We start from the raw sequence: 17,792 nt of genomic DNA on the forward strand, positions 1-17,792 counted from the left end.
TTTGAGGCCTGTTGATCGGTCTGACTTTTTGTACACGTCTACACTGAAAGAGACAAAGAGAAGGTTGGACGTGTTTTAAAAACCTCCACCGCCTGAATAACAAAAACTAACACTGCCTCTTTTCTCCTCCACATCAGTCAGTCAAACCAAACACAGGACAGATTTCAGGTCGAATTCTCAAAGATGTTTGCTGCTGAGGGGAACCATATTCACCTCTTCACAATATGACGGCCACTAGTTTTCAAACTGTTTTAATTTGAGCATTGGACTGAGAAGCATAAACCTCATATTTAATCTCTGTATCTCACAGTATTTGGCTGATGAACCAACTCAAAGTGGATGGATGTGCATTTTCTTCCACACATGGTAAAAATCTGCTCTACGTTTGGATGGAAAGACACTTAGAAAGTCACTCCTGTGCTGGACGCATCTATCGGCGTTAAAATAAGGGTCTGGAGTTCTGCGTTGGGTGGAGCGTCCATTACTGCTCCACAACACCAGGGGGTGCTGTACTGAACACCACCACTGTAGCCACAAAGCTAATGTGAGCAGTTCAACTAAAACCTGGAACCAAAGCTAAACCTGTTTATTTCAAGAAGATGTTTGTTTTTTTTTTTTGTCTCTCAGGAAACAGAAGAAACTATATGATCAATACGATCAATATGATCAATACGATCAATATGATCAATACAATCAATATGATCAATACGATCAATATGATCAGGGTGACAAACATCACTGCTTCTTTTTTTTAGCTAACATTAACAGTAACAGCTCTGAAGAGTTTTCCCCCAACTCACACATCACACTCCTGAAGAAAACATGAGAAATGAAAGAAAAAGAAGTTTCTGTCCAGACACACAGAGACACACAGAGACACACAGAGACACACAGAGACACACAGAGACACACAGAGACACACAGAGACACACAGAGACACACAGAGACACACAGAGACACACAGAGACACACAGAGACACACACACACACACACACACAGACACACACAGACACACACAGACACACACAGACACACACAGACACACACAGACACACACAGACACACACACACACACAGCTGGTTTGGTAGTTTCCTGCCTGGGAAGCTTAGTCACAGCACAGTGACCTGAGAGCAAACTAAATCTAAGTGCTGCATTTAAAAACACACCTGCACAAACTGTCCCCGGTGGCTGAGAGCAGCCATCCACATCACCACATTCACTATCTCCTCTCCTGCTCCTCTCTCTCCTTTATCCTCTCGCCTCCTTCTCTCTTTTCCTTTCCTTACCTCATCTCCTCCTTCCCTTCTCACCTCTTACGTCTTCACGAACCCTCCACCTACTTTGTCCGGACGTCCTCCTGTCTTCTCCACCTCTCTCCCTCGTCTATTCCTTCCTTTTCACCTTCTGTCTTCTTCTCTTCCTCCTACTTGGCAGCTCTGCACCGACCAACAGCTTTTTGTTTGTGCTAACCCCCCCCTCAAAAACACACACACAAATAAAAGCCAATTAACCAACATCATCCTGCTGATTTCAGGCCGTTTGATCCGAGGCCACTCGTTTGGCAGGTTGGCGTGTTGCAGGTTTGCAGCCACACACACATACAGACTTCTACTAGACCAACACTGCCCCCTGCTGGTCAAACATCAGTAACTGCTGCACAAACTGCTGCACAAACAGGGTCAACCAATTACAAACCATTCAGGTATGTACATATAAACACAAAAAACAAAAACAGAGTTCAGACGTCAGTTCAGATCTCAGGTGTTAATGTCCTCAGGTCATTAAGGGTCTGAGGCTCATTAGGGTCAGTCACTCTTTAAAGTCCACAGCTCATTAACACACAGGGAGCTCATCACAACCACCTCAACATTATTCACTACACAGACAGACAGTAACAGTCTGGGTGACTATCCTGACTAACCTCAACCCACTGCAGAACCTTACTGGCTGATGCCAAAGTAATTCATGTAAAGTGAATTAATGCAAGAAACTTTGAAAAGTCTGATTAAAGAAAGAGCCTGTCACTGTATTTCTTACACAGCACAGGAAATAAAAAGGTTTGATATCTCTAGTTGTGGTTCTGGATATTCAGATCAACTCTAAACAAGAATCAAGAATCCTCTCACACACCAGTGAAGGTGAAAACCAGGCCTGGAGCATTGCAGTGGCAGCTGCACGTCTCAGACACTGGAGGGAGCCAAAGGACTAATCCAGACCTCAGCAGGGCGACGTCCGAGAACCAGACCGTGACACGTGTGACCTCTGATAAATGATGCAGGTCTGCCGTCTGATTCAGGAAGATGAATGTCAGTGAAGTGACTCACTGAGCACCACAGCTCGGTTTAATAGCCTCAGCAGGAGCAGGCAGGCTTTACGGTTTGTCCTCTAAGTTTGGTTGAGCAAAGAATATTAAGTCCAAAGGGGGAATTGATTTGAAGAACGAAGGGTTTTAGCCGATTGGGTCAGAACTAGATTATGAAATAATATTATCAACCTGAACCAGCATTCAGTCACTGCTAGAACCAATAAGAACCAGGTTTGATTTAGCAGAACTAGACCCAGAACTAACAGGTAAATTGGACATTTAGATAAAGAAGTGCTCGGAGTCTCAGGAGGTCTGAGTTCTGCTACGAGACCTCGAGTTCAGACTAGTTCCAAAAATGTGGAACAAGTGCCAACCTCAATCGGCAGCAACGCTCTGATGTTTCGCTCTGACGCTGCCTGTTGGGGCCTGTTGGATGCTCACGTTTAGAAAGTCAAAACCATCTGCTGCCCAGCACCAACCACAAGATGGTCCTGAAGTCCAGAACTGGCCCCGGGCAGGACAGGAGGCTGCTGGAAAGTTAAACTCACTTTTTGCCCTTTTCTCTTTGTCTCTGTTCAGTTACTGGGCTGAAGTGATCCAGGCAACAAATAAAAACACAGCCCTCGCAGAACGCTGCACCTTTTCAGTGGAACTAACCACAAACTGTCCTCAGGCAAGATTCCTTAGTCCCTTCAGAGATTAGTTCTCTAATGGTTTTCTCCGATTAGAAAATATTACCTGTTTATTTTCAGTCAAACAATCAGTTTAAATGTCAAAGTAAAATGAGATTTGAAAAGATTTTAGGCAGAAGAAAGAAAACGAGGCCTAATATGTGTGTTGGAAAACATAACGAGCTCTGGCTAGAAGAACCAGCTGTTCCTTACGATGCTGTTGACGTCCGAGTCAAAGCTCCCGATGTGGTGGGAGGTGTTGCTTTTGGTGTTGATAGAGGCGCTCATGGCGGCGCCCCCCAGTGGCTCCAGACCCTCTTCATCCCACATGTAGGTTCCCCCGGAGCCGCAGCTGTCCGATGGGGACAGGTCCAGGGACGAACCGCCCTCCAGAGAGAGAAGATGTTTTTATGTATTTGTCTGTAAAACACTCGCACTAAGTCGAACCAAAGACGTGACACAAACAAAAAAGAATGACTGACAAAAACACAGACTTGTTTATATCCTGTACCTGCAGCAGAACTGGGAGACATCAGCTGTTTAATGGGCTCACAGCAGAAACCAGTCAGCGGTTCAGGGCATCTGTTCAGTGCTGCCTGACAGGAGGAGAGAAGCTGCTGCTTCGCCCTGTGAAACGTGACTCACGTCCTCTGTCCTAACGGTCTAAGGGTGGGGTCGCTGCACCGCTGCACCTCTCACCTGTCATTCCATTCCTGGCATTAATTACATCACTTTAATGATGTCACACCCTGTCAGGTATCAGCCCAGGATTACCCTGAACTTGGCTCCCGGGGCAGATCCAGCACTACACCTGCTCCCCTCACTGAGCTGCAGAGGATCTGGGGAAGCTTTCCCTTTTTGGTCCCAACGTTGGATCCAGCTTTGTTTTCACGTCTCATCGTTAAAACTTTTTACTTATTTTCTGCTGTGCCAGATGTTTCTGTGACTGCACAAGAGCTGAACTCTAATTAACTGGAAAACTAACCCTCTCTGCTTTGTGAACTGATAATGGTGTTTGAGCCGTAAATGAACAGCTGCAGCTTTTGTTTTGACCTTTTCTGTGACCTACCTGGTCGTGATATTCCGGCTGGCTGGGTCGTCTCTGGCGTGACAGTCGGCTCAGACGTTGCTCTTCTCGTTCGCCTGGAGACAAACAAAAGCTTTTAGAAATGTTTTTTTTTGTTTTGTTTTTGTTTCAAGACTTTTTGTGTGAAACTCACCGCTCAGCGTCATACTGTCCCAGTCCACACCGTCGTCCAGAAAACAGAGTCCTGTCACCCCACCAGGACCCCCCTTGTCCTCATTGAACCTGGTGCTTGACTGGTCGAGTCCAGAGTCGTCGTCTTCGTTTTTGGAGGAAAGCAGCATCACGCCGACGCCTCCGTTTCCTACAAACACAAGACAAGACATGTGACAATCTGCTGAGGGAAAGGCCGCGTCTGTGCCTGTGTGTTTGTGCGTCCTTACCGAGGTTGTCAAAGTCGTCCATGTACTCCTGACTCGTATCATTCCTATCCAGAGAGGAGGTCGAAGACAGGGACATCTCCTCCAGTGTCTCCACGACAATCGACACCTCTGCCTGGGACACCAACTCTCCTGAGACCCCCTCTGTCTCCGGAGTGTCCGGGGTAGTTTCTGACAGGTGTGACAGGTGAGATGTGATGTGAGATGATTGTAGAAACAGAGAAATGACGCTGATGCCAAATGAAAATTACGTTACCTGGGCTGTTTTCTGTTGTCGACGGCGTCTCTGCTGAGTTCTTCCAGCCCCTCAGGTTCACTTCCTGGTCACTACCAGACGCAATGGCTTGGGTCACTCTGAGGGGGCGGGGCTGCTTGATGAGTGACGGGCGTGACATTTTGTAGCTGACGCCACTGGGCTTGGAGGCAGAGACGAGGCTGGACAGGAGGGGTTTCTTTAAGGCGGAGGGGGGCAGGAGTGATATGGTGCTGAGCCCTGATCTTCCTGAAGCAGCAGAGCTCTGAACTCTGACCCCTCCACCTCTGGGCGGAGCATGAGTGGAGGGAGCAGTCGGCTCCTTAAGGCCCCGTTCAGCCGCCCTGTTGGTGGCGTGGGGGGACGAGGAATGCTGCCGGACCTGGGTGAGGCTACGTGACCGAAATCGATCGCTCTGAGCCAGCTGGACTGTTGAAGTGGACCCGAGGCTGTCGGTGGAGTGTGAGCGGCTGGCTGGCGGTTTCTTTAGCAGGGGGGACCCAGAACGAGAACCAGGACCAGAACCTGGCCTAGAACCACCAAAACTCAGAGGCCTTCTCAGAGAATCAACTATTCCGCTCTGTGATTTAGGTCCACAAAGGCCATTCAGGGTTGGTTTTGTCCCGTTGGTCAGCCCAGTCTGGCTTGGTTTGGGACCGTAAGATCCACTTTTAGAAACAGGAAGTGTTCTGGGGCTGGACTGTGGTGATGGTGATGATGATGGCGTAACAGGCTGGCCAAGGCCACGCCCCTTCCCTGTTTTTTTGGCGTCATGCTGCGACACCACTGGTGAGCCCGGTTGCCGTTGGGAATAAGGCTGATGGATGTTGGTACCGGGGCGATTCTGCCCACCATTCCCACCTTTTCCTCTTCTCCACTCCCTCTCCCCGTCCTCCATCAGCCCGTTTTCTTTCCTCCATTTCATGGAGAACGAAGTTGGTACTCTGATGAACCCATTCTGCTTAATAGAGGGGGGGGTTGCAGCTCCAGTGGTGGTGGTGACTCCCACCGGGCCAGGATGGTGGTAGAACCCGTTGGTGAGGCGGGTGCTGGAAGCAGCAGCAAAGGTGCCGCCGTTCACTGGACCCATCTGTGACCCGCTGGAGGAGGCAGCAGATTTGGGCCGCGAGCCGAACTTGGGCAGCCTAGAGACCATGGTGGGCATGGCGGCGGGATGGTCGATAAGAGGAGGGGCTGACATCAGACTCCACCCACTTCACCATGGAGACACAGAGCAGGAGGAGCTGTAGATGACAAAACAGGAAGTAATAAATAATCTTGGACAGTAACAGGAATTAAACTGTTTTAGCTCAATCAGCTCCAATAAAACCACATAAGTAAGATCAGAAAAAGGAGCTGGAGGGACTAGTAGCGCACACACACACACGCACACACACACACACACACACACACACACACACACACACACACACACACACACACACACACACACACACACACACACACACACACACACCCCACAGAAAATCATTTATAGACCGTTAATGTGACTAACAGCTGAAACACTGCAGGGTGAGTTCAGGTGTGTGTGTGCAGACAACATATTAATTATCTAACACACACACACACACACACACACACGCACACACACACACACGCACACACACACGCACACACACACGCACACACACACGCACACACACACACCACAGAAAATCATTTATAGACCGTTAATGTGACTAACAGCTGAAACACTGCAGGGTGAGTTCAGGTGTGTGTGTGCAGACAACATATTAATTATCTAACACACACACACACACACACACACACACACACACACACACACACACACACACACCACGCCCCTAACAAAAACAATCAGCTGCTCCTGCACAGATAGCGATCAGAAAAATGATGTTGACACACCCTAACCCGCCGCCCTGTGTGTAACTGTACACACACACACACACACACACACACACACACACACACACACACACACACACACGTGTAACAGCACATGAACCCCAGGCGGTAAAAAACAAGGACAGCCTGTTTCAGGTATGAAAGTGTGTGTTACTAAAAGAGCAGATTTTGGGTGGAGAGTCAGTTTGTGCAGCAGACAAGGACACGGTGAAAACACTGATAATATTGAACATAACACACTGAAACTGACGATGATCAAAATAAATCAGAACATCCAAGAAATTAATTAATTGTTCGGTCCAAAAACCACAGACTATCTGGCACCGTTCGGTCTCTTCACCTGAAAAATGATCTTTTATGAGGAGTTGCAGATTAATGTTCTGTGGATGGACTAATTTCACCTCTACACACCTGTAAATGGTCTAAAGCTCTTTTTACACCATTTGTCCACTCACACCTTCATACACCGGGGGAGAAGCCACCAGGGGAAACTTGGGGTTCAGTGTCTTGCCCAAAGACACTTCGGCCTGTGGACCAGGGAAGCCAAGGATCGAACCACCAACCCTCTGGCTCATGGTCGACCTGCTCTACCTCCTGAGCCTTTTTGCCTTTTATTTTCTTTTACCCCTCAGCTCAAACTTAAGGGAGGAACAAGACCAGGACTCAAACTGTGCTCAGGCCATAAACACCAACATGCTCCCACTGACGTTAAGCAGGTTCCTGTTCGGAGAACTGGCGTCAGCAGCTAATTACCTGAAGCTCCTGCTCTGGTATATAGTTAAGGACAGACTCACAGTCCTACAGGAAACGTGTCTGACTACGGTCTGACGTTTCATAAACTCTAATCAGAAGAGTAACTGGCAGATGGATTGATAGTGACAGGCGTCATTAGTTGTAGCTCTAGACTCTCACTGAGCACAGACTTCCTGTCTCAGCACAATTACATAACAATCAGAAAAGAGCTTTTTTAAAGAGTCTTTGAGACTAAACCCTCAACTCCCCAGGCTGCAGTCTGAGCACATGGCTCTGATGTTAGAACATCAGCCGCAGCCGTTTGTCCGCCCAAGGCCACCGTACCTCAAACTAACCGCGTCATCACAAGCTCCTCTGGGAGCCCACGTGGAAACAGCTGATGTCCCATGAAGAAAGTGAAACGTAATTCAGCTCCAAACTTGTGATTTCAGTGTGAGAGGAACAGAAAGGTCAGAACATCAGAACCTTCACGAATGAAAACAGGCTTTGTAGTTACAGAGAACCTTTTCAAAATCCTCCATACTGAGGCCATGTGTGCCGAGGAACATCCCTGAAGAAATGACTGAAGGTTTGAAATTTCCACCAACAAACTCTGGTGTTCAAGGAAGACGCTAAATCAAGAATCTGTGAAATAAATTAGTGACCTCACACCCTGAAAGTGGCCAATCCATATCTGTAAACTGAAGCTTGAAACCTTTTCCTCTCGTACGTGAAAGAGGAAGCTAAACGAATAAAGTGTTTCCCACAAGAGCCGCTGCACTGAGCTGAGTCACAACTTCCCCGATGCTGCGTCAGTCACAGGGCGGCGCTCACATCACCACCCTGTTCTGACACGAGCAGGAACATCCACCTGCTGCTGAAACCGACGGGACCGGGCCACATTTCCTGTCTGTCTGCTGACCAGCTCACAAACAAGGTCTGCATCCGCGTTGGCAAATCCCCAACAGAGTTCTGTGGAATTAATGCAAAACCAGGGGCCATTAAAACTCTGCCCACAAACCTGTCTGGTCCACACAGAGATAAAAAGTGTGTCTGCTCTGAATCTGCAGCCCAGCTCACAAACACCGAAGCTCCTGCGGTAACGTCAACGCTCTAATGCAGATGGTCGTCACTGTGTCGGATCATTAGCTGCATGTTTCTGAGTGAGAATGATTTAAAACAGCTGCAGCATCAGCATCATCATCATCATCATCATCATCAGAGTTCTACATCTGTGATGTTAATCAGGACGTTTAATGGGGTTTTGAAATGAATTTGTGATTTAGTGTTTAAAACTTAAAAAAAAAAAAAGATCTTCAATGAGACATTAAGCAAGAATTTCTGAATTCAGTAAAAACCTGTGTGTGTGTGTGTGTGTGTGTGTGTGGTTACTGCAGCTGTAAGACCAAGGACACACAGGAGGAACGAAGACTGATGAACGAGGTCACGACTAAACGATGATGAGATTCTCTCTCGCTCCTTCTCTCCTCTGCTTCATTACCTCCCTCTCCGAGCGGAGCTGCAGTCCCGACCCGCCCTGCCCCGTCGGTGCGTCCGACAAAGGGACGAGACAAAAGCTCAATGTTTTCAGAATAAAGTTATTGTCCAGACAAACAGTAAAACACATCCGTCCATCAGAAAGTGCACCTGCAGGTTGTTCTCTAGTCATGTGATCCCAGACTGACGGGATCAGGGCTCTGCTGCAGGTCTGGGCTAAACGTCTAAAGAGCCTGAACCCTCTGCAGTGTCCTGTTTTTCTACCAGAACTCACAGTATCTTGGTCCCAAATCTTTACAGCCTAGAAGCAGGGAACCATTAGAACGTTTATTGTTATTCAAAAAATCTTTTTCTTTTAGCTGCATGAGAATAAAAAAAATGTCTCTGCCCGACAGAAAACAGATAAAGGAGGTGGAGCCTCTGGAGAGTCTGATCCAGGTGAAAAGCTGCTTTCAGGAACGCTGGAAAAATGTGTTGTCATACCGAAGCTGAAAGCCAGAGGTCAGCACGTTTTACTGCCGCTCTTGTTCTCAGTGCACAGTAACTCACTGCGCCGCAATAAAACGCTAGTTTTTCATTAGGATTTGGAGGATTTCCCACTGCCTGATATATTTCCCTCCTTTGTGTGCGTCTCTTTTTAAGATTAACATCGACCCACAGGCTGCAGAGTCATTCTGCTCTGCCTGCAGGGAACGTTAAAGTCCATGTCTCATCCACAATCGACCACGTTTATGTTTTACTGCCGTTTGGCAGATGCACAGGAGAGATCTGACCTGGATAGTCATCACAGCAGCCGAACCAGTGTGTTTTAGAGACTTCCTGTCTCAGCACAAACACGGACGAGTCCATTTGAACTAATCGTTGAATAACAAATGAATGAGTGAATGACAGATGAGGTGATTCCAGTTAACTAACTGGTCTCATCAAGACCACAAGACAGACCTAGTTTATATTTTTGTTTTTAAATGAGTAAAACACAGTGAGGCACTGATACCACACTGTCCTGCTGCCAACTAATACTCACTAAGGCCACATGTGGATTCATCCGCTGAGACAAATAGTCCCCAACATATTTGACCCGTTTCCTCCCGTGTGATAAACCCAAACCTCCACCAGAACCTGAGAGTCTGTAACAGAACGACGGGACAAAATGACAGTTTGTGTTTTAGAGACCAAACATCAGACGTGAGGGCAAAGATACATCTGTCTGTAGCATCAGAGCATGAAATGTGAGGAATCCAGAACCTGGTTCAGCTTATGGGTCTGTGCCGTAGACCTCCATTGTTGTCCAAAAACTATTAAAAACACAGCAGGGAGCCACACCGCTGACCTGGCTCACATGGTTCTTCCTCAACAACAATGGGAGGCCCCTCTTTTTACAAAAACCAGCTCCAGACGCTGAGAACGGCCGTCACTGTTTACAGGCTCTGAAGGAACAAAGAGTCCACTGGTCTCTGATCTGGTTCCACATTTATTATTGGTCACTGGATGGGATTTGTGCAGAATAACAAAAGCATAGAAAATCACCAGCTGCAGACTTTAAATTAAACCCATGGACTCAGATCTGACTGGTTTCCACATATTTCTGCTGTGTAACAAACAGTGAGACTCCAGCTTGTAGAGGTCCATGAAAACCAGGTCCCTGCTCTCAGTAGAGTCTGTGAGCTCAGGTTTAATTCACACGCCGAGGCTGAGAAAACGTCACAGATGGACCAGCAGCCCGACAGATGGTCAGGCCCAAACGCACCGGACCGACGTTCACTTTCAGTGGACGGTAAAGTCCCAAACACACATTTCCCTCCCCTGTAAGACAAACCCTCAGCGGGGTCAGCTTCCATTACTGCTCAGTGATAAATGAATCAACAGTAACCTGATCAGCAGGCGGCTGCTCACAAACAGCTGAACAAAGACACTGCAAAGCATCCCATAATGTCTGAACCGCAATAATTTAAACACTCGACCCAGCAGGTGATTCAAACACACAGGCTGATACTGGACCAGGACCAAGAACCAGGGAAGGGAACCAGAGTCCTAAGAGTCAGAGTCCTGAAAAAAAAAAAAAAACATCAGCCTGAACTGAACCAGAAAATTCACCAACACAAATTCACACAGACAGACACACACACACAGACACACACGCCTGAATGAGCCTCTCCCAGACACGGAGTGTGACCATGAAAACTGTCTGTGTGAAACTGCACTGGTGTGGTACCACATAGTAACTGGTCAGACTGGTTGGACTGTTTTCAGTAACACACACCGTTACAGACTGAGTCAGTCTGATCCAACAGTCTCGCACTAAAGTCCCGATGACGTTCAGTCCGTGTTGCTGTTATTTTGACATCAACTTATTTCCTGGAGTTCACTTTAACAAAACCTTCCCAGTTAACATAAAACAACCCCCAGTCTACCTGGCTCACTGACCACTGGGCCGCAGGAGATCCGGCTCAGAGCCGCGTGTTTCCTGGGACCCTCTGGTTTCATAGCAACTTGGCTGGGACAACCTCCCTGTTGTGCTGGGAGCTCTGGACCTCCACTCTAATGCAGCCCCCTCCACCCCAGCCCCATCATTAATCTGCCACAAAGCAGCTCTGTCTCTGGGCCGCCCAGCACTGAAGTCCTGAACAGTCCCTGTGCCAGACCCCCATGTGACTCTGGCCTTTCTTCCCTGCTTTCCCAGTCCTGTTCTGTACTCTGAGCAGCACTGACCTGCAGCAGGGGAAACTGGGAAACCGTTTGGTCACATGATGCAAAGTTTAATCCAGACCTTGTTTGATCAGATATTCCCTGGAAAATCCCAAAACAGCAAACCTTGACCAGCGTCTAATGACAACAAGCGTGTGTTTGTGAGCGGAGGGTCAGGGTTAGAGGGGTTTAGAGAGGCCCCGTCAGAGACGAGAGGACGGACTGAGATCCAGAGACTCACCAAACATTTCCTGACACTGAGACCACTCCCACATTTATCTCTCAGACATCAGACAAACTCACAGAGGACGGACAGACGTGGAGGAAAAGAGGCCGGAGAGGAAACGCTGAGGAGTAAAACGAGAGGGAGACAGGATCCGGACTGGGACCCAAACCAAGATGTTCCTGTTCACTCTTGTTATTGTCTGTGCACAGTAAACAACGATGCACATAATGTGACCTCACATAACCCATCGTTTCTAGGTTTCAGGTCCATATCAGGACCAGGGTCTGGGTGCACTTAGCTCTTGGACCAGTTACAGACACTAAGTTTATTAATGGACGCGCTGATCTGCAAAACATGAAAAAACCTGATTCAGCCACAAACATAAATATTCTCTGGGTCCAGCTGCTCCGATGTGACGATTTGCTGCTTTTCTCTGTTACACGACAGTCGTGGACTTAAAAGTACTTGGTTACGGACTTTGATCCTGGTGAATTATTGCTTTACTGCCTCTGTACAGACACAACGGAGATCAGACAGTAGAACAACTGCTGGTCACAGCTCTGTAGGAACAGTATCATGTCTGGTCTCTAGTCAAGTCTGGGTTGGTCTTCAGTCCAGTCTGAGTCCAACAGTCACATGTTCATTAATCCTGGTTTACACGGGGACCCCTTGTGTTTACGCTATGAAAAAACAGTTCCAGGTATTTTGGTGATCCAGTACAGACTGTTCCACGTGTGGTCTGACGGTGACAGATGATAAATGATTAATAGCTGCTGCTGACAGTCTCTAATTTCAGGGATCAATCTCGGGCCAGACTGTTCAGAGAACTTTGGTAACTGGTTTACAGAAATGACACAAACATCTGGTCTGTTCTTCACAGAGGAGCCTGGGAAATAAATCTAAACCTGTTGTGTGGCTGCACAGCTGCTGAAGCACTTTTGTCTTAATTATTCAGCACTCAGGCTTTTTCATTCTTCCAGAACCGCCTGGAAACGATGAATTTTTGATCTGTCGGTCCAGGACTCGTGGTCTGTGCTTCCCAACGCATCATGTGTTTCCAGGAAGGAACAGCAACAAAGTCCCGGAGGCCTCTGGCTGAGCACAGTCCACATGCTGGACACAAGAGGCCTGGAGCAGTCTGGGGCCAACTATCTACTGAATCCACATACAGGTTCTTTGTTGGTCCTCATACCTGTGAGGGTTCTCTGGACTTAGTGATGGTTGTTGAAGAACAGATTCATCATGTCAGTGAGGATTCAAGCAGCCAGAGGGCGAATCATCACAAAGTCCAGCGGAGCGGAAACATCAGGGACAGAGGGACAGATGGGAAGACTGACTGGACCCAGTCCATATGGCAATAAACACCCAGAGAACAGCAGGGTCCTTCTGGACCAAGACCAGGTGAACAGCAGGTCCTGTTCTGCTGCCACAAACACGACAGAACCAACAGAACCGAAGGACAAAGCAACTACAACTCAGTCAACAAGCAAAAACGGATCCATCCAATTATTTCACAGTCAGAAGATTCTTCCATCAGTTCAATCTGGTCTAATCATTGATTATGTATCTGTAACTAGTCAACACACACCTGGTTTATTGATCAACCTGCAGATTTTATCCTCAATCTAGAAACTTAGCTCATTTACATTATTTGTACATGTGATTCTCAGTTTACTGTCAACGACACGCAGGAAACATCAAGTCCTCAAAACTGACTTTGTCCATTTCAGCTGGAAAGAAACTGTTAATCACTTATCAATACAGTTATTGATTAGTTTGATCAGCCTAACCAGCCTCACTCAGCCAACTGAACAGTGTATTAACGCCGCTGCATGAAACACATCGGAGTCATTGGTGATTATGGATCAATACCCGGTCCAACCCTGGGCTGGACTGATAATCAATGGAATGTATTGATAAGCCGCTGTGCCTGAGCACCGTGCAGCAGGTCTCCCCCACATTCGCTGGGCCGTGACGACGCGTTTGGTCTGAGTCACGTTAACGTGCGTGATGTTGTTTCTCTGGGAATCAAATTTCACCGAAACGCTCGGTTTTCTTGGACCCGCGGAGACGCGCACTCACCTGCCGGTACATCGACCATCCACCGGACAAACGCGGAAATGTGGACCACAGAAGGTCGCGTGCAGCAGCTGGATGTGTGTCCAGATGTTTCAGGTAAATCCAGCGAGCAGGGTCCGATAAAAGGCTCCGGACGGTAAGAGTCCCGACAAACGGCGATAAAATCCGGTGGGACGACTGAGGAGGACGAAGCGGAAGCCTCTCTGCGGCTCCGCTCGTGCTCTCCGGCCTGGGCCGAACACTACGGGGTCTCCGAAGGCTCTTTATCACCTGCACGGGTTCACCTGTGTCCTCCACGCGCCCTCGGAGCAGCAGAACATCAAAATAAAAGCCTGGAACCGACCGCGTCAAATCCGTTTGTCTGTTGCACATGAGCAGAGCGACTGCTGAATCATCCGCACACACACACGCACGCACGCACGCCCTCAGCTGACTCTGACGTCACCAACCAGCTGTAAACATAACCCCTTCATGACCAGACCAACACATGAAAACTACAAGTACCAGCATCCAAATATTACTGCAGTAAAACTACAAGTACCAGCATCCAAATATTTCTGCAGTAAAAGTACAAATGCACCAGCATTCATATATTACTGCAGTAACACTACAAAAGTACCAGCACCCAAATATTACTGCAGTAAAACTACAAGTACCAGCACCCAAATATTACTGCAGTAAAACTACAAAACTACCAGCATCCAAATATTACTGCAGTGAAACTACAAAAGTACCAGCATCCAAATATTACTGCAGTAAAAGTACAAAAATACCATCATCCAAATATTACTGCAGTAAAAGTATAAAAGTACCAGCATCCAAATATTACTGCAGTAAGACTACAAAAATATCAACATCCAAATGTACTTGAAGTATCCAAAGTAAAAGTAGTCATTGTGCAATGTTAACTACCTTATATACTCTTAATTTGAAGTACTTTCCATACTTGTGGGTATCTTGGGATCAATAAAGTTTGATGATCAGTCCGTATCTGGTATCAAATAAATGTGGGGCAGGAAAAAACGCAGTAAACACAATGAAAATATAAAAATGACCCACAATAACAATAATCAGCCTTTGTGCCACTGTCGGTGTGTTGTGAGTCTTTGGCCACTAGAGGGCAGAGTTCAATCTGCTTTTTGTTCTTCAGTGTCTATTATTATTTTATTTTTATTTATAGTCTAAATCACATTGACTCATATTAAACCTAATCTGGATCATTGTGCACCAGTGCGACACTGGATTAAATGGACCCAGTAAAAACCAGTGGGTCCCTGATTAAAACAGAGATTTGACTCACTTGACCCAGAGTTGGTGATATATAATATATATAATACCACGAATATAATATCATGAGTTTGTTCCTCTGGTCCATCACTTTTTATTTGGACTGGTTCGAAATGGTCACTAATATATTTGCCTTTAAAATCTTTATTCTGCTTGTTTCACATTTTTAATTTGGACGCTGCAGAGTCTCATTAATTATTTAAAACTTTTGAGGACTATGCTCTTGCTGTGATTCTATTTGACCTCGCTCTTCTCTCCATTGATTTGCAGTCAAATTCTGCCTCTGAGTGTTTTCTTTGGGCCGCACATGTCTAAAGACCCGACGGGAAACAAACGGATGTGGTGACGGTGGAGTAAACATGTTGGATGTGTTAAAGTCGGGACTTGGGGCTGTCAGTCTAGTCGCCACCTGCAGCGTCAGTCAGTGCGCTGAGGGACGCGGGGAAATGCTCAGTGAGCTGGTTTCTTTCTGTCTGCGCGGTGGAGACACGGGCAGAGAGTTTGGAGCCTCTGCATGTGAAGAGGACCGGGGCGGCAGTACCGTGAGGAGAAGCTGAGACGGGCATGGCGCCGAGGGAGTGACTCTGGACATCCATGGAGAGCTTTTATAATGAGAGTCAAAACCTCCACCTGGACCAGCCGCATCCGCACCAGGTGGTCACAGCGGGAGCGGACAGCCCCGAGCCGGGTGGAGGTCTCAGCCTCCGCGCGCTGACCGGCTGCGTCCTGTGCGTCCTGATCGTCTCCACCCTGCTGGGTAACACTCTGGTCTGCGCAGCGGTCATCAAATTCCGCCACCTGCGCTCCAAAGTCACCAACTCCTTCGTCATCTCTCTGGCGGTGTCCGACCTGTTCGTGGCGGTGCTGGTGATGCCCTGGAGGGCGGTGTCAGAGGTCGCGGGCATCTGGCTCTTCGGCCGCTTCTGCGACACCTGGGTCGCCTTCGACATCATGTGCTCCACCGCGTCCATCCTCAACCTGTGCATCATCAGCATGGACCGCTACTGGGCCATCTCCAGCCCGTTCAAGTACGAGCGCAAGATGACGCGCAGGTTCGCCTTCCTGATGATCGGCGTCGCCTGGACTCTGTCCATCCTCATCTCCTTCATCCCCGTGCAGCTCAACTGGCACCGCGCGGACGCGGAAAACGCAACAGCGGACAACCCGGACGACTGCAACGCGAGCCTGAACCGCACTTACGCCATCTCCTCGTCCCTCATCAGCTTCTACATCCCCGTGGTGATCATGGTGGGGACGTACACTCGCATTTTCCGCATAGCACAAACCCAAATCAGACGGATCTCGTCCTTGGAGAGGGCGGCGGGGCCCCGCGCGCAAAACCACCGTCACCGCGCGTCAGCGCAGGACGAAAGTTCGCTGAAAACATCTTTTAAGAGAGAGACGAAAGTTCTAAAGACCCTGTCCATCATCATGGGCGTGTTTGTGTTCTGCTGGCTGCCGTTTTTCGTCCTGAACTGCGTGGTTCCGTTCTGCGACATGGACAAAGGTGGAGAGCCGTGCGTCAGCGACACCACCTTCAGCATCTTCGTGTGGTTCGGCTGGGCCAACTCGTCCCTGAACCCGGTCATTTACGCCTTCAACGCCGACTTCAGGAAGGCCTTCTCCACCATCCTGGGCTGTAACAAGTACTGCTCCACGTCCACGGTGGAGACGGTGGACTTCAGTAACGAGCTGGTGTCTTACCACCACGACACCACCATGCAGAAGGAAACCTGCGCCTTGCCGGGCCCCGGGCCGCAGAGACTGGCCACCTCTCACACAGGAGGAGACCCGGAGCAGAACTTTGACAAAGTTTCTGTCATTTCGGATGAATCCCGGAACCACAGCAACCTGCTGCTTCCTGCCATCCTGCAGTACGAGTGCGAGGCGGAGATTTCTTTAGACATGATGCCCTTCAACTCGTCCGGACCCACAGACAGTTACGTTATTCCGGGTCAAATCCAGCCGTGAGCACACTGGCCCAAATGTCTGGCCCCTTGTTTTCCATATCACACCCCAGGGAGAAGGGGGTTTACATGGGTGACCTTTGACCTTCTGTTTGACCTCCTGACTTCCACATCCCCTTCCCTCTTCTGACCCTGTGGTTCTATGCTGCGGCCTCTCCTGGGGGTCGGGGTCTGCAGGTTGGGAACCACTTTTCTCTTTTTCCTGGACTGTGACTATCAGCATCCAGGGTCCAGGGCAGCTGGTTGGACTGTTGTTGTGTTTTCCATAACTGTTTATGTTTAGCTGCTGGTAGGACTGACATGTTATTGATATTATTGATACGGGATCAATAAAGTTCAGCTGATGTTTTACACGTGTGTGTGTGTGTGTGTGTTCAGGCTCAGAAGGTTTTACTGTGAGAAGATCTGCAGTTTCTGCTCAGTGACAGATAAAACCAAAGCTGTGGAACCACAGGATCCACCTTTGATATGTTAAAGCCACAAAGGCTCATTAGAGACAATCACATCATTAGTTTACATCATTAGCTGAATTGCTCCTTCAGGTAATTGCGGCCGTTTCTGCATAAATTCAGCTGAAGCAGGTCCAGTGGTTCTGTGGTGGGAAGGTTCCTGTGTGGGCGAACTGAAGCCGGTTCCTTCTCAGCTCTGACTGTTTTAGTTTTAATAATCAGAAACATGTTATTTTAACCATGTTAGCGACTCTACAGATTTACACACACACACACACACACACACAC

The 17,792-nt window shown here is 48.1% G+C and overlaps 2 protein-coding genes across 9 annotated transcripts in view; one reads left to right on the forward strand and one right to left on the reverse strand.

Annotated features, from left to right (window-relative positions):
• Nucleotides 1-17,792, reverse strand: part of ccser2b (coiled-coil serine-rich protein 2b) — a 33,651-nt gene that overhangs the window by 15,618 nt on the left and 241 nt on the right. For 3 of the 8 annotated variants that reach the window (XM_026315128.1, XM_026315136.1, XM_026315135.1), the window contains exons 1-6: nt 13,805-14,209; nt 4,699-5,939; nt 4,446-4,613; nt 4,199-4,366; nt 4,048-4,121; nt 3,192-3,365 (exon numbers count right to left, since the gene is read on the reverse strand). In XM_026315128.1, coding sequence (XP_026170913.1) covers nt 3,192-3,365; nt 4,048-4,121; nt 4,199-4,366; nt 4,446-4,613; nt 4,699-5,896 — 1,782 coding nt within the window. In that variant the 5' untranslated portion in view covers nt 5,897-5,939; nt 13,805-14,209. Of the gene's footprint in view, nt 1-3,191; nt 3,366-4,047; nt 4,122-4,198; nt 4,367-4,445; nt 4,614-4,698; nt 5,940-7,838; nt 7,871-8,731; nt 8,905-11,222; nt 11,501-11,520; nt 11,594-13,804; nt 14,210-17,792 lie in introns of those variants that run through there. The other 5 variants (XM_026315132.1, XM_026315133.1, XM_026315130.1 and 2 more) reach the window with 5 other exon arrangements.
• LOC113135264 (D(5)-like dopamine receptor) lies at nt 15,683-17,059 on the forward strand. The gene has a single exon (XM_026315137.1). The coding sequence runs from the start codon at nt 15,683-15,685 to the stop codon at nt 17,057-17,059; it is 1,377 nt and encodes a 458-aa protein (XP_026170922.1).

The sequence above is a fragment of the Mastacembelus armatus genome, chromosome 19 (genome assembly GCF_900324485.2).
Source record: "Mastacembelus armatus chromosome 19, fMasArm1.2, whole genome shotgun sequence".
NCBI classification, from domain to species: domain Eukaryota; kingdom Metazoa; phylum Chordata; class Actinopteri; order Synbranchiformes; family Mastacembelidae; genus Mastacembelus; species Mastacembelus armatus.